At 37.1% G+C, this 20,756-nt stretch overlaps 1 protein-coding gene across 1 annotated transcript in view; it reads right to left on the reverse strand.

Annotated features, from left to right (window-relative positions):
- The window catches only part of STAT4 (signal transducer and activator of transcription 4), an 82,239-nt gene that overhangs the window by 14,385 nt on the left and 47,098 nt on the right, over window positions 1–20,756 (reverse strand). The window contains exons 5-14 of the mRNA XM_036928060.2: window positions 19,264–19,356; window positions 18,269–18,347; window positions 15,529–15,614; window positions 14,183–14,334; window positions 12,381–12,539; window positions 11,607–11,699; window positions 8,684–8,743; window positions 8,374–8,391; window positions 8,193–8,286; window positions 6,244–6,288 (exon numbers count right to left, since the gene is read on the reverse strand). Coding sequence (XP_036783955.2) covers window positions 6,244–6,288; window positions 8,193–8,286; window positions 8,374–8,391; window positions 8,684–8,743; window positions 11,607–11,699; window positions 12,381–12,539; window positions 14,183–14,334; window positions 15,529–15,614; window positions 18,269–18,347; window positions 19,264–19,356 — 879 coding nt within the window. The remainder of the gene's footprint in view (window positions 1–6,243; window positions 6,289–8,192; window positions 8,287–8,373; window positions 8,392–8,683; window positions 8,744–11,606; window positions 11,700–12,380; window positions 12,540–14,182; window positions 14,335–15,528; window positions 15,615–18,268; window positions 18,348–19,263; window positions 19,357–20,756) is intronic.

The following is a 20,756-nucleotide window of genomic DNA, read 5'->3' on the forward strand; positions in this document are numbered from 1 at the left end:
CCCCTAAAATTACTCCCAGCACATCCAACACACCAAACAGCCAGTTTGCCCCAGTCTCCAACCCCTGTGTTAAAATAAACAAATTGCTGTATCTTGAGTTGAGCATTAGATGAAGTGGTCAGTTTATGTTTAGGCACCAAGTTGAACGAATAACACATTTTTTAAACAGTAGAAAAATTTCACTGCCCTTAGGGTGCTTACACTATGCAAAGCATGGCATGGAGACAAAGGAAGAATCCACAAGTTTGTGTTCACCAATCAATGTCTCTCACATTCTCAAAGAGTTCAGTGGCAGACAGGATGCGAGCCTGTGCAGAAAATTTGAGAGGCCTGAGGCAAGTGCACAGATGGAGACCCACATACCGCATGTCTAAATATTTAATCACTATAAGTCAAGTTAACAAACTGTTAAAATATGGTGTAGCTCCCTGTCTTGATATCTAAGCTTTCACATGACCTAGCTGGCCAGGTTTTAACTCCTTGAAGTCCCACTGGAGCACAGCGGCCTGGGGAGAGCATGGCCATCCCGCAGCTTTGCCCACTCACCACTGTCACAGGCCTCCCAAGACTAGGGTGGCCCCTAGGCCTCCGCCTGGGCCTAGAAATGTTGGCACTGATGGTGCCAACTGTGCTTGGAGCTCTGGCTGAGCACATTACCTTTACCCCACGGACATCTTTCTCTGCAGGGAGGGCCACAGCTGGAGGGGAGGGCCAAAGGGGGCCTTTTTAAGGATGAGGTCCCATTTCTCCCCCATTCTATCCTCTATACTTTACATGATTAAATGTACATATGATAATATTGGTCATTATGGATAGCTTCCTCAGATCATTGGGTTATGGTAACTGTATGTCCACCATCCAAGTATGAGAAACCAGGGCTCCACAGACAGAACAAAGCTATGCAGGACTGTCCACTTTAACTATGGGAAGAGACTTCATGCTTTAGATATTACTTTACTAAACTGGAATGTGGATGGTCAGAGGTTTACTGAGTGAGTCAAACTCATTTCTAACATTTACTTAAAACCCCTGATGCCATTGCGAAACCATTTAGAAGGAAATCTAGCAAGAAAGCTGACATACAATACACATGACTGGAGGAAAGTAGCTCTGACAAAAGGAAGCATCATTCATTTGCAAAGCTTGCCTGACCATCAGTCATAGTCTTTATTATTTTATCTGTGTAGTCCAAGCCATGAACATTACTCAGTTTCACATACATAGGGTCCATTTCTTAAAGATTGGGAAACTATCATAGGTAAGAAGCAGCATTATTGTCTTTATTAAAAGCCATTTTAACCTGAAATGAGTATGAATTTAAAATACCATATTTATGATATTTATATTTTATGGCACTGAATATTATAACTGGCTTGACTGTATTGTACTTCTGAAGAAAGTACCCATTGGATAATCTGCTAGGAAACTGGAAATCTGGTTGAAAAACTTGACCAGGGCTCCACCTGGGAAAAAATACACAACCTAATGAAAGGTAAGTATAGCTGCCAGCATATTCTTTTGTGTTTCCTGTGCTCGGTGCCTAATAGTACACCCTGGAAACCTAGACTATGTTAACAAATAGAAACCTCTGCTGAGAAAACATGAACTGGGGTAAGAATGCTTCTCATCTAAATTTCTTCCCCACCTCTTAACAAGCCATAATCCACGATAATGTTGTACATGGAAAACTATATGGAATAGAAAACAATGATAATAATCCATTTGCTTGATGAATATTTATTGAGCACCAATCACGTCTAGACCCTAGGGAAGTCTGGGCAACAATGATGAAGGGAAAATAATGGTACAATCACATGAAGACATAGACCTCAGTCACAGATCACAGGAAATGAATGTAACATGGCAATAAATTCTCAGCCCATAAAACAAGGGGACAGTGTGAAGGGGGTTGCATAAAAGTCCACATTTTTGGTGTTATTCTTGCCCCGATGTCTCTCTTTAAAAAAGCATTGTGACTGCTTCCATTAGTTCAGAAGGAAATCAGCTTCCTGTGAAAATGCTCGGCTAGCTGGCGTGTGAGCAGTTCATCTGTGTTTGAGAATGCTGAACCTTGAAAGAACATCTGTTTGGCTATTTTATTAAATGAAACTCAAGCCACCCAGGCTTTACTAATAGCTTGTGCTTCATGACTTTCCACCACATAAACAAAATTACCTAATGCCTCAGTGTGTAGCCAAGGCTGTCATTCATCAGTTAAAGCCCACTGACAAAGAGCAAACTGGAGAGACTGTAGTTCCAGCTTCCCTGTTCAGTTTCCCCATCTTAACATTCACCCTCCAGCCAGCTTTCTGCCAGATAAGGACCTCAGGGAAAGGTTGCTTTCTGGGAATGTTTGTTTTGCAAGGACAGACTGATACCTTCCAAGTCTGACCACTTTTACATGATGGAATTGTCTCTGCACGGTTGACTCTTCCAAGGACAGAACAAATGTGGGAGAAAAAGGCAGTAATTGCTAACCTTGATTTTGTGACAGCATGTCTACAGATTCCTCAAGGGGTGTTGTGACATTCCAAAGCAAATTCTTAAAATTAAGTTCATTTTTTTAAAAAATGTGAAGCCCCTACCCTATGTTGCACTTTTGCAGGTTATAGAACCTTCATCAAAGGAGCGCCAGTGATTATCTAGACCAGTGATTTTCAAATGTTTTTTAACCCTGGGATATATTCTTTTTTTTTTGAGAGGGCATCTCTCATATTTATTGATCAAATGCCTGGGATATATTCTTGAAAGGAAATTTCCCACCTGGACTTTAATCTGTAAATTTATAAAGTAGAGCTGTTATCTTGACTGAAATAGGAGTGAGGGCCAAGAGCTCCCCTTTCACCAAACCCCAATGCAGAGGTAGCCCCTAAGGCAACTCCTCTGTCATTCTGGGTCTTCTGGGATCAGTATGGGTCTAGGGCAGCTTCCTACTTTACCCCAGCCCTTCACCCAGGAGCTGCTGCACATCCTGACAGATCATCTCTTCTTGGACAATCTCAGGGGTGCTACATTTCTGAGGTCTAGAATGGCGACCTTAGGGAAACTATCATCCATGACATCTTGGTATGCTCCCAATCACTTAATAACAATACAGCCCAAAGTCTCACAACCACAAAAGCAGAACTAAGGAACACAAAGTAGTAGTAGTAGTGTGTGTGTGTGTGTGTGAGACAGAGAGGCAGGGATGGGGACCAATGGGGTGGTAGTAGGACTCTGAGACATGCAATCTCCTAAAAGGGGAGTAGAAGCATGGTGCTCTGAGGTGTCAGGGACCTGGAGCTGGAAAAGGGATTGCTTGGGGCCCTTGAAAGGGAATGTCCCCAGCTGAGCACTTTGGCAGTGGGCAGAGAAGGATAAGGACCAGCAGTCTACACCATCTCTACAGCCATTTCCCCGCCTGTGTAAATACCTGCTCTTTACAGAGGGGGCAGCCTGGAGTGCTGATGGGAAGAGTTACAGCAGACATCTGCACAGTGTCCCAGTTGACTCTGACTCACACACACCATCTCATTTAGTCCTCCCAACGACCCTATGAGATGCAGGTTAACGTGTTCCCCATTATTTGTAGGGAAGGAAAGTGGGAGTTAGTGAGGGTATGAAGCTTGCATGAGGTCAGCTGCCAAGAAGAGGCAGAGGGACCCAAAGTTGTGTGTGTGTGTGTGTGTGCACGCACACTGTTTCCACTACCCCCAATGCACATGGGAGGTAAGAGAGAGATCAACAACATTTTCTGAGAAAGCATTACTTTAAATTCCTTCTAAACTTTGTAAGGATCGTGTTGTGTTGTAGCTATGTGGTTTCGGAGTTGGTGGGTAAACTGAGGACAATAACAGCAGCAGCTAGAGCAGTAAGGCAAGTATGAGATGGTACCCACACACCCGCAAAGGTCTCCCACACAGGAACTCTGGCAAATGGAGGGGACATGATGAGATGGGGTCAAAGAGGAGTGACAAGTAGGATGGCTTCTTCCAGGGAAGGATTTATGATCCCCAAGGCAGCACAGCTTAGGGACCAAGAGCATGGACATGGAGGCCAGACTGCCATGGTTTGCATCTGGACCCATATGTATGTGCCTCAGTTTCCCTAACTGAAACAAGTATGACACTAATAGTGTCTACTTCATAGCATTGTCCAAAGAATTATATAAATTAATGTCAGTGAAGCTTTTAGATAGTGCCCAGTATGTAGTAAGTGCCACACAAGGATTTGTTAAATAAGTGCTTATCAGGTTATGAACTGCTGCTGAATTTTCTCACAGATAAGCAACAGCTACTATCTGAAATTGAAAAATGAAGTTATAATATCCTATCTTCCTGTTTTCCTGAAATTTTAGTTACTACAATCTGCAGTCCCATGACTTTATGAACTCTATTACCAGATCTTCTCCAGCTCATTCCTGACTTTTATTTGTTTACCCTTGCTGCCTGGCCAAGTCTCTGCTTTCTAAGCTCATCCTTGTCAGCCTGCTTCATATGTTTTACGACCTTGCAATTGTTCCTATAGCACATGAAACAACATTCAAGTCCATGTTTGTTTTAAGTGTACCTAGAAGTCATTTAAAAATTCTATCAATAGGGGGAGCTCAATACTAGTGTAAAACAAAATTATCCTAACAGCAAAGTTGGGGGAAAAAAGGAAGAAACAAAATCATTCTGATATGACTATGATTTTGTTATTAATATGAAAATAAAAGGAAGTATATTTAAGTAATATAAGTAGACAGTGTTAGTAAGATATTGGTTGGTGTTTCTGTAGTAGAAGATGATGTACAGGTTTCTGTCTCTAAGGAAATCCAAGTAAAGATTTTGATTTTACATTTATAAAGATGGCAATGTACTTTAGAGTTGTGTTATTTGGATTTATTCCCATTTAATTTGTTTTACTTAAGAAAAGTGCAGAATCATTGTGTTAGGTGGGAAGAACAACTCCTACTTACTTGGTTTACTAGAATATCCTTAAACTCAGCTCTGCTCACGTGGTGTCTGTGCTGTAGACCTGTTCACAGCTTTGCCTAAAGCCAAGGTTCTACCATGGAGAACAATAGCTCATCCCTGGTGTGACTGTGATACTCGGCAAATGATCTTTAAAACGTGATTAAGGGAATGAAGAATTCTTGGAAGGGAAACTATACGGCCTTAAACCTGTTGTGATAGATCCTTGTGGTTTATGGGGTGGGCTAGATTGTTTGTAGTTGAATGCAGGATTTACAAAGTGTTTTTTTCTTCAAATAATTCAGAGATTTCCCATAGAGGAGCTGTGACTATAAAGCCAGGAGGTTGGACCCGTCCCAACAACACCAGAAATAAGCCTTCCTACTTTATAACTGCCCCGTGGAGATGGTCTTATATATGCAGCATCTCTGAGCAGACAGTGTTGGACATTACAGCCCCGAGTTCTAAGAGGAAAAAATTGCAATATTCCTCCATCAGATAATTTACCAAAGATCACATTTTCAGTCACTGTCAGAATGGACTCAAGCCTAGGTTTTCTAATTCCAAATATGTAGGGCATAGATATACACCCTAGAATCTAAGCCAACTACACAGATGACCACCAGGGCCACATCCAATCCAGGATCTGACCACTCTAGCATTTGCTGACTCAGCTGCAGAGCACCTGGACTGCATCAGTTTATTCTTTCAATCAATTTGTCCAGGAAAATGCAAACCTTAGATATAAGTGCAAGGCAATTGACACCATAAAATAACAGGACCGTTTTTCAACTCTGCTTTTCTCATAATGCATTATGAGACTTACGCATTATCTGCAGAAAATGAGTGATTTTTAAGATGTTTTATAATATTGGAGGACTGACTAAGGAAATTATGGCACACCTGTAAAATGTAATACAATGTAACCATTTCAAACCATATTCTCCATGAGTGTTTGAGGTTATGGAACGCTATTCACCTTACATTGCTATGTGGAAAAAAAAGCAGGTTATGAAACAATGTGTGTGTGTGTGTGTGTGTGTGTGTGTGTGTGTGTGTGTGTATGTAATATATGCATAGATAAAAGTCTTAAATGATATGAACCAAAATGTTATTGTTGTTTTCTATTTTCTTCTTTTTAAAACAAAATTTTTTACACTGTCTTGAATTATCAAGCTTTATATCTGTAATCAGAGAAACATGAATTTGACTTTATTAAAAATATGAAGGGCAGTTTAAGAACTTTGTAAATCTAAGATATTAAAGGATTATTTCCTAGACAAATTCTCTTGAGGGAGACATTTCCTACCTCATTTCCTTTGCTTCCAGCACTGGACTTCATTTCCTTTGGCTGCTTTACAAGAGAAAACAACAGTGTTTAGATGGAGAAGCATCATCAACTAAGCATCAAGTTGGTCATACCTATTGTAGCGATTTTCTCAGCCAGAATTTTAACTTCTAGGGCAGTAACCCAGATGTCTTCTAACTTATGGAAACCTGACATAGCTGCCTAGATTCAACAGAAAAGAGCTTCCTGTTTCACCTCATGGGATGCCACTTTTGAAACTTTCATTGATAAGTGAACAAGTTGGCATACCATTAAACTGTTTTTCTGCCAACCCTTGTAAAGAGGAAATCATGCTGGGATATTTTAGAATCTAGAATCTATTCAACACCCCTTTGTACTTGGAAATGGTCATCTGAGCTAAGCTGTGAAGATTTCCAGTCCTTGTGAAACCAACTCTAACACAGAGGACTGGGAAAATATATGATGGCCAGTGTGCCACCTGACATAGGAAGCTTCGATACGGTGTTGAGTACACAGCGACTTACTGACACAGAAATGTTCGTGATATAGATTACGGATGGAAGAAAAAGAGGCACAAAACAAATGAAATGGTGTGGATAATTTAATCCCACTCAAAAGTGAATACATATGTATATGTGTGTGTGTGTATACATATATATTTTTTCTTATAAAAAAGAGTAAGTTTTTCCTACATACATAAGAAAAAAGAATGAAACCCAAAATAGGGATGCTAATAGCGTATTACCTCAAGGTGAGGATTACAGATGATTTTTAATTTTTAAAGGGTTGCTTTGACTTTCTACATTTCCTTTGTATTAAAAAGCAATTGAAGTTATTCTGCACAAGATAACATATATGAAATGCTTTGCAACTAGAAAAGCACTGTAAAACCTAAGGTTTTGTCATTTTACATATTATGTCTGCTGGAATAATCACCTTCTGGTATTCTTTGCCCTTCCTTTTCCACATGACATTTTTGGAAGACAGACATCTCTAAGCTAAGGGCCTCTTACTGCTTCACCTATTAGCAAACATTGCCCTTTATTGAAAGTTCCCTGAAGACAGGCACTGATCCTAAGCAAAAAGAGTGCTAGTTACAAGGATGTATAATACTTGACTCCTCATTATATTTTATTTACTTAGCATCTCATATGGGAGGGATTCAGCTAAAAAGAAATGTAATCTTTAATACTAAACACCAAACAGAAACAAAATAGAAAAAACAAGAACCAGCATAAATTTGTATAGGTAGATATCTTTCTGTTAATGTAAATTCTATGTTTTAGAAAGTAGACCTCTGAGGCTGATTCAGTGGAGCCCCAACATTCAGGTGAGGTACTTGCTAACTGTGAATAGGCCATATTAGCAACATATTTCTAGCAAGAAAAGCAGTGGGTCTTTGAGAATCTAAGAACTATGCAAAGAATTAGAAAGAACACAGCAAGAGAACTCTAGGTTAAGAGGAAGTGGTAAAAACAAGAAGCAACAGGATGAGGCCGGGTCAGAAGCTTTCTAGACATGCCATGGCAAACAGTCACACCCAGGGACATCCCATTTCCGCAAACTAATCCTCCTAAAAGGAAAGTGACTTTAGCCAGACATATTGAATGCTACTCCCTAGGGAGCTTAAAAAAATGAAATCAGGAATGCCTACCCATTATAAGATGGATTATCTCTGTCATTATCATCAAAATATATTGACCAATTACTATATATACTTAGGTACTATGTCACTATTCTTAAGAACTTGAACCTTCTTAGTTAAGGTTCAGTATTCTTTCTACTATTTTTAATTCTTCAATGATGCCATGTTTTATTCTTCAATATGGCCCTTAATCTCACATAAGAGACATTAAAGAACAAAATACATTGGATTATAAAGCCTGTTAGTAAAGATGTCTGTTTTCAGGAAAATGTAAAAGGTTTTGTAATTTTACTATCAAACTTACCAAATGTCGAAATTCTACTGAGAGACTCCCATTAGAAGGTTCTTCAATGGACATAGCTTTGACATGAGTTCCACAAAGGACAAATCTTCTATTGCTGGAGAGGTAATCTTAGCTGTTTACACGGTCTCAAGTAAAATATAGTTATGAAAACAGCAAAAATATTCTAAAGTAAATGTCTTACCTTAGGGTCGAAACACTCCTGTAAAAACCAAAATAAGCTATTTAATAGATCTAGTAAAAACTTCCTATGATGCTTTAGAAGGTAGTATATAAAACTTCATTTCAGGTCTTTATAGTGAAAAATTTTTAAGTAAGTCTTCATTGGAGTTCAGTGAAATGTTTGAACTTCAAAGTCAAATATTTGAAGTATACTGATATGTAATGTTAGAGAAGTAAACTTAGAAGTTTGAAATTATTCTGTAAAATAAGGACAACCCTCTTTTTAAAAAAGTCTTACATTTTCATGTTCCAAAATGAAATTAGAAACTTACTTGTCAATTGAGGCTTTCACCTTTACCTGATAGTTTAGTTCTGGCAATTTTATTAGTAGTCTGGAAAGACACATGCAAAAAAAAAAATGAAGACACAATATTAAAAATGCTAAAAGTCTTTTTATATTTGAATATTTAAATACATTTATGGCATACATATATAATTCAAACTTACATTATCTCCAGTCATATATGTTAGTGTGTTTCAGGATGTCTAATTCCTCTTTAGTTTGCCATGTTACTAATACTGACATCGGCCACTTAATATCATGTCAAGAGACATTTAGAAAGTGTTTCATATTGTTTCAGCTGATGTGTGTTGGATAGTACATTAGCTAGGCCAGAAAAAGAGCTATATATTTTGGATAAAGCCCAATTTGGGTTAAATGTATAGGTGTATGAACAATTTTTTTACAAGTCTATTAATAAGTCTCCATTTTATTCTCATGCTATAAAAAAATCTGTAAGCTTAATAAAACAATGTTATAAGAATTGCTGTGTAGATAAAAAATTGAGAAAGATTAGGCCTCTGATAGAATATGAAAAATTCCATTTCAAATGCATTTGTAATCTTTAACTACACTATATTTAAAAGACAGCAAAAATGTTCATAACCAAAAAAGAACTAACTTAGAACAAACAAGTGATTAAAGGTTAGAATAACAATTCCTTTAATTTCTTCTTCTACTGTCAGCCCCTCCTTTCTTCTTTTGCTTTCCCCAACTCCCCTGAGCTGTACCCTCTGATATATCCTTTCTGTCAATTCTGTCCAGTTTTGGAGATATTTATTCAGTCACTGATTTAATTATTCATGCACTGATCCCAAACCGCATTCATTCACTCAGCCTATATTGAGCGCCTCATGTATACCCAGTACAGCTCTAGGCATCGGGGAACTGGCATAGTGAGGACTGGGGAAGGATGAAGTGTCAACATGGCCATACATAAAAAGGAAGAAGTCCCACCAAATACAGTAGAGGAAATATACAGAATGGTGATAAGCAACTGATCGGCGTTAGAGAAATATAGTCATAGATAACAGATAGCCCAAACAAAAGGGTAGGTAGGATGTAGCAAAGGTTCCTAAAAGTCCTGTAGCAAGCACAGAATTGGTTTTAGGGTTTGGGATTTAAGTAGTTGTTGGTAATGAGGGGTGAAATAAAGCAAGATGTTTTCTTTCTCTGCCTCCCTCTCTATCCTTCAGAAAGGATCTGACTCACTATAAGATGTTGACAAATAAACGATGTCTGGATCACCCCTCCCTTTGAAATAGGGGGATAGAATGTTACTGTAGAGAGGGTTTTTAGGGAAAACCTTGAATATTAAGTAAAAGATCATCTTTCAAGACACTGGGAACAGTTTACAAAGAAAAAGGATGAGGTCTCAACAGTCACATGGAAGAGGAAGACACCGCTACCACAATAATGGACTATGCCTCTGGCAATCAGTTCAAACAACAGGCAAGATGGCATCCATGCAGAGCTCTCTCCCACTCAGAACTCTTTGCTGAGCAATCCCTACTCATTCCTTTTTGTCTCAGAGAACATGTTAGACTTAACATATCTATGGGGTCTCAAGGAAAAGGAGGATGCTCACCATCCCTCTTACTGTATTTCTCTTAGTGGGAGTGCCTTCTGGGTTATACAGAGATGTGGGCATGATGACTAACAACTTTTGAAAATCAAGAAATTTTAAAGGGAACCTGGCCTCTGCCTTTTGTTTTTGGTTCTTAAATCTTGACGTAAAATACACACAAAGGAAATGATTAAGATTTCAAGTAGAGGTTTGTAAAGCAAACTGAAGACAAATGCCTTCCCTTTAAAGCCATTCCAAGGTGATGGGTGGCTATGGCTCCATAAACATACGAAATGACAGGCACATTCTGCCTACCTTAGTTTTACAGTGAACTTATTGTGGTGATCATTTGCAGTTTATGACTGTCAAGTTGTTATGCTGTACACCTCACATTTACAGTGTTGTATGTCAATTATATCTCAATAAAGCTGAATAAAACTAAAACAACATAAAAATGGAATTCCAGTAATGGTATGTGATCAGGAACTGTACCATGGGACTCTAAAACACTACCTATCTCGGCATCACTACATCTTGTCTGAAATTTCAGTTTTCCAGAAGTGACCTTGTGATTAGAAATTTAAAACTTTGGAGCATTGATGACAATCTTTGAAAGCTCTAACTCCAATGCACTGTTTTAAGTGTCCTTAGGAAGGTACGTTTTGGTTGCTCATGCTAATGGAAAGGATCCATTAGATAGATAGACAGACCCAAAATAGAGATAAAGCAACTGTAACACAAAAGTCATACATCTTTAAATTAGGTCCTAAGGGTATGTTGAAAATCCTAGTAGTTAGAGTTTTCAAGGAAAATCCAATAACTAAGTTGCTGAGTAATCACAGGGGAATAATGTGCAGCTCTATTTCCTGGATAGGATATTCAAAGCCTTCCATAATCTGGCCCCAGTCTGTCTTCCACTTCTGTCTCTCCCTGCTCCACATGCCTGAAAGAGGCCCAGGAAGTCATTATTCCTGCAGACTCACTCTCCTACCACCCTGCTCTGCATCCCCCTATGCTCTTCCCTCAGGGCCCGTCCTCCCAGTGACACAAGACATTCTCTAGTCTCTCCAGTCTTCTCAATCTTTTCAGCAATTAACCTGTTTCCCAATATTGGGATTTCATACTTGGTGATAATATCCCTCATGTCCTCATCTCACTCTCATACTCTTCACAAGTTGGGCCCTCATCGTAATATTTCTGAGGGTATTTACCAAAGCCTAGTGCTGGGCACGCAGAAAGCACTCAATAATGAACAGTTGAATGAAAGGCATAAGGAGAGAAATTAGCTTTAGTTACACAGTGGCTATGGCTCCATAAACATACGAAATGACAGACACATTCTGCCTACCTTAGTTTTACAGTGAACTGAATGAGAGTTTTAAGTACCATTGGCCTCTGAGGGTGGGTTGGCATGCATGGCTGTCGTTCAACCACAAATGAGCTAGATTAAAAGGAAATAAAACACATCATTCGAAAACACTGAAAATCTTGACAGGCTGAAAACCACAGAGGAACAGGATGCTGTCCTCTTATAAAAAGTCCAAATCTGCATTTAGAAGATATTCAAACCCCCAGTAAGCTCAAATCTTTCCATTTTCCCATTTCCAGATGGGGAAATGCCTAAAGGTTGTCCCTAAGTATCAGCAGTAAGTAATTCTTAATTGTTATACTTGAATCAAGAATAAAAATCCCAGTCATTTTTATCAAACAACACAAAATAGAAAGTTAAACTGTGTCCTTTTGGAATTTCTGGTACGTACTAGTATTTTTTTTTTAGATGAACTTATAAACCTAAGCTCATTCTCCATCCTTCACTTCTTGGATATGTACATAAAAAGAAATCCTTAAAATCCTCTTTTCTAAAATGTGAAAAATGAACTTTAGGTGGGTGATGTGCTTAGCTTATGGAAAACTTAGTCAGTTCATGGGAGAAATGTAGATGAACCACCAGTGGAGAATAGAAATGTTTCTGGAAATAAGTTTCCCTTATTAGTCTCAGGCTTACTGTTTCATACTTCCCTGAAGCTTCCTCACTGTAACTCCAAACCCTCAGCCAGGGTGTCCTTACAACCCCCAGGACTGAGCTACCGGGAGGCATTTAAATGGATAGCATGTCACTTACTTCTTAAAAAGGTTGTAGATCAAGAAAGTGACTCTTTCTAGCAGATGTGCTCTTTGCACTGGAATGGGATCACCTTCGTACGTCATTTTGGTAGATTGTTCCTCTAATTTCTCCAATTGCCTTCTGAGTTGGAATAGACTTTCTGCCAACAGTGTAAAGCTATTAAACAGCAAGTGAAAATTATAGATAGTTTTCCACTTCACAACTTACCATTTTAACTATAAACCATATACAGTAAATATTAATTATTAAGTAATTATTACATTTTAAATTAATCATTTAATTCCATTAAAGGTGATAGTTCTTTCTGTTTATTTTCCTAATCCATTTTTCTCTAACATGCATGATACATGTTAAATGTTTTCAATGTTTTCTAATTTACACCTTCAGTTATAGGCAAGAAAACATTTATAAAATTGTGTCAATATCTGGAACTAAACCCCTTTTAATTAGCCTTTGTTTAAAAGTCTGTCAAATATATATGAATGTTAAGAATACGGCACTCACCAAAGGGCAAATAAAGGGCAAATTTTAACTTTAAAAATATGTGACATGAAGAATGTTATGTGTAAAAATACTGAATCAAAAACCTGATATGAAACGGACCCTCTTCCCACCCTATATAAGTTTTTAACTAGTCCTAAGTATTAGTCAAAAATTACCAATGGATCTTTCTGGAGAAAGGTATCTGCTTTGGGTTTTAATATGTGGTGATCTCACCTTGGAAATGGAGGTGGGAGCGTGGGCCGGAAGTCTAGGGTAGAGAGAAACTGAAATGGACACCAAAGGGGCCTCCAGCTCCAGAGGAGGCTGAATGTTTTGGCAGACATGATAAACCCGTCTGGTCCTGACAGCAGCTCTGCCTGCTTAAAGTGTGTTCCCCACATAACACTGTAGAGTAGTCAATCTCCCTCTGAACCTGGTGTGTGCACCGTTATCAGCTGTGTTCTTTATCTCTCCCTTTGTCGTTCAACTTATTTTCACAACAAGATAAAGTGATGTTAGAGAATCAGCCTCACTGAGGTACTGGAAAACTGATGTTTAAAAAAAGAGCCCAAATTTTTACTTTTCTTGAGCAGCAGGCCTGGTAGGGCAGAGCTGTTAATGCAAGTGTCCCCAGTTACTATGTATTTCCACTGTATTGAATTGTACCCCTTGGAAGCAATTTTAGATTTCAACTGAACATTTCCTTTTTTCATTATATATTCTAATTGTTCTCTCAACCAGACAGTTTTATTTTGCACTGACAAAGGGGAAACCCTATCAATACTTTTTTCCCTAATACAAAGATGGTATCTGCATATGATTGCATGTGTGCATACATAGTCCATAGATAGGGGATGCCACGTTATATTAGCCATTTGAGAATTTTCATTTAAATACAAATATAAATTGAAACCATAAATCTAATACTTAACTGTGATATCTAAAGATATACATTTAAACACCAATATATCTTTTTCAAGCCTTTGAAGCTGGTGCTTCTTACATCCCTTTAAGAAAGTGTAGTTATTGCTGGTTTCAAAAATTCACTTTAAGATTGATTGGAGAAAACCAAGCAATTCTTAAGCATTCTGTAGATTTCTATAGATGCTGTATTGTTCTCCCCAAAGTAATAAAAATTAAGGACACTTATACAATTACACCTATTTGTTTACAACGGTAGAGTTCCTGTTGCTAATAAACCATCAATAAGCTGGAGAGTTGATGTTCTGTTCTAAAACTGCTTTCTCTGGCTGAGTGACACTGAAGTTCTGGGCTTCCTGTGGTTTTCACAAGAAACTGAAGGCAATTCATCGTACCAGTTCTGAAGCTGGTCGAGCCCGTTGTGGAGTGGACCGCCGATGCACGCCATCTGCTGCCGCCTCTTCCAATCGTGCAGCTCTTCTATTAGCATGTTGTTCATTAACACGTCCGTTTCATTTACTATTTGTGTCATTTTACTGAGAGCTTCCTACAAACAAAGGTGGGTACTGAAAAGATTTTCATGAGACACAACCCACATCACTCATAATTAAACCTATAAAACAATTTGACCTGGGAGATAAGGGCTTGGTTAAAATTTTGACCAAATATTTTATCAAATACTACCTCCTCTTTGTCATAGCACTGCCTTTTCTAGCTATTAAAGTATTACAATGAAAAAGTGTCGTAAAGAAAGAAGCATGACCAAAGTTAGCATTCTCATACTACCTTGCAATACTCGCATAATATCGTTTAGTATAAATGCGTTGAATTTGTAATTCTGTGACAATCTTGAATGTCATACTGATAAAGCCATAGATCTGTTTTAAAAAAAGGCACTTATCAACTGAATGTATATTCTTATAAATATATTTATGGACTTATTTAAAAATGTACTGATTAAAATATGAGCCTCTCTGTGTTAGTTTTTATTAGGACTTTATCTGGGTTATTGAAGACATAGTAGAGAAATATAACTTTCAAAGTCCTAAAGATTAGAAGATAGGAATTCCTATCTTGGCTCTGCCACAAGCCGTATAAATATGGATAAACCATCTAACTTTGCTGGAACTTGGTCTTCTGATCTATACAATCAGGTAAATGGACTGAATTATTTCCAAGTTTCCCTCTCTCCTTAAAATCTTATTTCTAAAGTAAAGAATAAGATGGCATGCATAACATGTATAGCATAGATTTATTACGCATAAGACATTAAGTTTATCTTAGATTAACTATCTGCATGTTTAAAGTCTGATGTATAAATTTTTAGTTTATAGTTAATTTGTGGTGAAAATTAATTTTACATTCATTTGTGCTTACACAAATTCCTGCACAAAAAAATGGCGCTGAACTTTTTCTCAGCATATTAAATACAGCAACTAAAACAGTCACGTCTGATTAGTGGCAAATAAAAATTAGGTAAAATACTTACTTTGAAATTAATGGTAGTTACAGTAAATGTACCACATAAGCAAAATAAATAGACTCTAGAAAGGGCCCAGATTTATAAACTTAGGAAAAGAAGCATAACAAACAGTAGGACACTCTTTCTAGAAACATTGCTATTTATTCATTCAGTATAAATAGAACTGATAAAATCCAAGAGCTTGATTCTTTTCAGGAGTCCTAGGTGTAGGAAAAGGAGAAAAATAGGCAAGAAGCTAAATTAAAGTTCTGCACTAACCTTTCTTTTAAAGTCAAGGCTGTTAAGCATTTCTTGCAGAGTCAAAACTTCCTGATTCATTAGGGCACTGTTCTTGTCACCCTGGTCTGTGAAAGAAAAGAGATTGAATTTGGAGTCCTCTCCAAGGCAAAACTGCCCTGACAGCCGACTTTGCTGCAGTCCTCCGTGCCAAGATCCTCAGATGCAAGAGCCTAAGTGGAGCCGTTAGAGAGGAGCTTGGAACTAAGTCCCTGTCTGCTCCTTTTTCCCAGAAGGATCACTTCCCAGCATGCCAGGCAGGCGCTCTCTCTCTCTCTCTCTCTCTCTCTCTCTCTTACAGATCTTGAGAGACCATTCTTCACACCATGTTCTTTTGGAGGCAGGGAGAAAGGAGAATAAAGTTTTTGTAGTAGATCACTTACTAGATACCTCTACACTGAAAATAAGCCTGGTTGGTTGGCATAAGTAGGCAAGAAAAGGGGCCTCTCTTTGTATCCATGATTAAATTGTAGTTGAGTCCTCCTGATGCCTTTACCCAACAATCCCAGCTCTACTTTACATCCAGGAGTTACAGGAAACTGCCTGGAAGAGTGCAGTTTTATCTACTAAGTCTCATGAAATGATAAAGACTAAATCCTTTGCTTTCTCTTTTTCTTTGCAAAATGGGCTAGCCTCACAATAAAACTAGAAATGGTAAAGAGTTGCAAATTAAGAAAAATCTCTGACTGCAAAGATACAATAACACTTCATCCTCTTAAGTAGAATACATGCAATAAACATTGTATTACTTAATTTGAACAATAAACTTTATTGGTCTAGAGTGATTGATTATACCAACCACTCATGTCTATGACAAATGAAGGGTGGGAAGGCTGATCTGACTTGTGTAATTATGAAAAGAGGTCCCAGGACAACATTGTACCAAATTTCTCTACAAAACAGAATGATCTCCAGGAAGTCATTCTTGGTGTATTATTTCACAAATTCACTAACTCCTAGATCTCACATGTAGCAAAATCTTGCCTATTACAGCATTTTATCAACTCAAAACTTCATTAGCAAATATCTTCCAGTCTTCACTAGCAAGAATATAACTTGTTTCCCATTTATCTTTCATTTAAAACATTTCATTTCACTTATAACAAAATTAATACTTGTTGATTTAAGTGATAAAATTATTATTTTTATTTTTCATAATGCTGAAGCAATGAAAGATATTAAAGTATTAAAGTACCACTAATTATAACATATTACGTTCAAAATAATTTTATTGTTTAACGTATTTTGTTATATTCTTATTCTTAAAATTGGTAGTTCACAGATGGAATTTGGGATGAGGCTGCTTTTGATGAACAGCTAATGTTTGATTATATCTGCAATTCTAAACCTTTTTAGAATCATGGACTCCTTTGATAATCTGATAAAACTGATAATTTGATAATCTGATTTTTATGCCATGTCTTCTGAAGGGAAAAATTGTATGTAACAATTATGAACATTTCAAATAACATTTCATGATTGTCAAGATATCCTGAAGATGCCAGGAGAACATATGACTCCACCTATGCCAGGAAAAACAAGCTTCCTAATAGCTTCTCTTCTAAATCTTGGATGAAAAGTTAAGCATTTGGTTACAATCATCTATTCTTCCTTTCAGATACATTTTAAGCTAATATTTCAATAGTTAAAAGATGATTCTGCAAATGAAAGACTTTATATTCAATTTATTTTTAAAAATTACTTGAAATAATTTTAGAACTACAACAAAGTTGCAAAAATTGTACAGCATTCCCATATATCCTTCATCGAGTTCCCTCTAATGTTGTCTTACACAAGCATAGCACAGTTATCAAAGCCAGTAAATTACATCAATACAATCCTATTAACTAATTTAGGCCTAATTAGAAATCTCCACTTGTCCCATTAATTGCAGTACACTTTAAATGATCAATCTATTATTACTCGTAAATCTTATCCCTTGTAAATATTCTCATTCTTTCCTTCCATTTCTTAAGAACATCTAATTGTAAACAACCTCAGTGCTTAACCACAAAGAGTGAAATAAATTGCAGTGGACTTACATTTTGATATTCGTATAATAATTGAAATTATGTTTTTGAAGATATTTTACGATATGGGGAAATACAACTTTCATTTAAAATGCAATACACAAAACTATGTACAAGACGATCTCCATTTTTTGCAAACAGATATGGATGTATCTGAATGCACAGAAAGAGGACTGGAAGGAAATATACTAACATTTTAACAGTTTATCTGATAATGGGATTTTGTGCGATTTTTAATTTTTTAATTTTTTGGCTATTTTCCAGATTTCTTACAGTGAATCAATCACATTTCTATTTTATGGTTTAAAAAAATTTTATTAAAAACTCACCTAGGGATGATATTAGTGATTTCTTGATCATATTAAGTATTTATTACTACTTTTCTTAGATGTGATGGTATTTTTGTTTCTGGGAGAATGTTCTTAGTGTTTGTAGATGGGTGCCAAAGTAAGGGTAATTTCTTAAGAGCTTTAAAATTTAGTTTGAATTAATCAGTAAAAATCATATTTAAATGAAGAAAAAAGGAGGAAGCAAAATACATACTCTCTTTCTTCAAAATAAAGAAAAAGAAGAAAAGAAAAAGCCTCCCTTAGGGAAGTAGATCAACTTATCAACACTGTCAGTAAAGAAGAAATCTTAATCATGTTGCCTTTTTTTCCCTATGTAGAAGTACAGACAAAAGAAAAACTTACCCATCGTCTGAATTGTTTTATACCTGTAGTCAAATTCATCTTGCAGGTCTTCTAAATATTTTGTGTCTTGTTCTGTCATCTTTTTACAAAAGAAAACATACTCACTCCATTGTTACGATTAAGCATGTCAGTGAAATGTCATCACTATTTCAAAACAGAGTGGTGCTTCCAGTCACCAGCACTATCCTAGACCAGCTATACAGAACCTACTCTTCTGAAGAGCTAATTCCCACAAAAGTTGAATAATGCTGCAAGCATAGACTGAATTTGCTCTTCCATTTCCTCTTTTTATTTGTTTGGAAATCTTTCAGCATCTTGCCTCTCATTTCTTAATTAGTTCCAGATGATGCTACTAATATCTTTCTTTACCGGAGGCTATGGTAACTTTTCGTTTTTCAGTCCACATGACTCTGGATCAATGTACCAACCAGCTTTTTGCTTACAGTCTCCATTCTAATCTACTGCTGTGTATGACAATTTGGTCTAAATTTTTTCCCTTTCTACTTACAAAAAACCGGTGCTTCCTCTGTGCTGCCTGTTGGCTGTGTTTTGAGATTTTTACTTTACTCTTCTCTAAACATGGTGATGCTTTTCTGCTCAGACATAACACGTATTGTGTGTCAAAATCTGGGGAAAGGCTTTTCAAATATTATCTCATGTAGTCCTCACAGCAATCCTGTGATCGTGGTTATCCTCACTTTTATAGATGGAGAAACAGAGGTTTAGAGAGGTGAAGTAACTTCACTTGCCTGTGGCCACACGGCTTCCCAGTGACAGAGTTTTGTGCAAAAGCCTCAGTTTCCAGTCAATTGAAGATAAAAAAAAGCTTCCCCGGCAGAAATCTTTTCAATGTGAACATAGTATGTGAGAGAGAGTTCTGTTGCTAACAAATCGCCCTATGATTTCTATATGCACTAACTTCAGGCACATAGGGGAAATGTGAATAGTATGGGGGCGACAGCTAGCCTTTCTAGGTTATTTCTAAGATCACTCACCTGCATGCTATTTTTAATGGCAGCCACTTTGTGTTCCACATTCCTCTGTCTTTCCAAAACTGAAGAAGTTTGCAAGGATTTCTCCAGAGGTCCCTAGGAAAAAAAAGTCTTGAAATCTCAATGATGTTGATAAGACAGTTTATGATGAATGTGGCATACTCTGAACTGGAGTTTGGATCAGTTTGATATGAAATATTCTACAGCCACTAAAAATCACACTGAGAAAAATATTTAATGACATGCAAGTAGTATTAAACTGTTAAGAAATAGAGAAAATTTAAAAAAGACCATATATGTAGATCTCTACTGCTTATATATGTATATATTTATAAATATACATAGATATGTAAATTCAGGTACACCCCCCCCAAAATATGTTATCTCTGAATAGTGAAATTATAGGTGATTTTATGATTAAACATTTTTCTACTAATTTTCTAAAATAGACTCATTATTTTTGAAATTATATAAAATTAATACATGTAATTTAAGAAGTAGTATAGTGAAACTGCTTTAAATTGAACTTAGATTCAGAATTAGGGATGCTGAATCTGCTGGGATGAGATTTATTTTTCCACTGTAACAAAGGGAGTTTACTAAAGACTATGTAAAATGACAGCCTGGTTAAGCAGAAACGCTAACCAGCTTTTCCAAGCACCATTTCTTGGGCACTCTAATGATTGGACATTGAGTGTGTTTCTTAGATACAGTTACTTAGATAACTGGGGATGAGAGGATATCAGCAAGCCCTTTACCTTACAGTTGGGTGGGGAGCTGTGGCTGGAAAGAATGATAACCAGAGTAAGAGCCACAGCAAATCCGTGGTGGGGCCTCCAGTAGAACCCATATCTTTGTTGATCAAATGCTTTTTCAACTATGCCACATTCTTCAGGTTGGAAAAGTCTTTATAAAATTCCCTCTCATTTTGGCCTCTGTTACTTGTCTACCTATATATTTACTTCCATATATTTGTTCATTGCTTTGAAACCTACAAACCTGGGCTGCTTTTGTGATTGTATGTGGTACTAGCAGGTAATTTGCAGGGTCACTTTGATGAAAATCTATTCAAACAAATGTTTCCAATTTGACTGATATCTGACATTTGAAGAGAACACATGTGCACAAACACACACACCTATTCACACACTAAAATGACTAGAGATAAGAGGGATACAAAAAAGGATAGTTAAGAGTATCATATATTTGTAATAGCCTCTCAATTCCTTTTCATTAAGGTATCACTTATACACAATCTTATGAAGGTTTCACATGAGCAACATTATGGTTACTACATTAACCCATATTATCAAGTTCCCACCATATCCCCATTGCAGTCACTGTCCATCAGTGTAGTAAGATGCTACAGATTCACTACCTATCTTCTCAGTGCTACACTGTCTTCCCCACGAACCCCCTACATTATGTGTGCTAATCGTAATGATCTTTAATCCCTTTACCCCTACCTTCCCCACCCCATTCCCTTTGGTAACTGC

The sequence above is a fragment of the Manis pentadactyla genome, chromosome 6, assembly GCF_030020395.1.
Source record: "Manis pentadactyla isolate mManPen7 chromosome 6, mManPen7.hap1, whole genome shotgun sequence".
In the NCBI taxonomy this organism is placed as follows: domain Eukaryota; kingdom Metazoa; phylum Chordata; class Mammalia; order Pholidota; family Manidae; genus Manis; species Manis pentadactyla.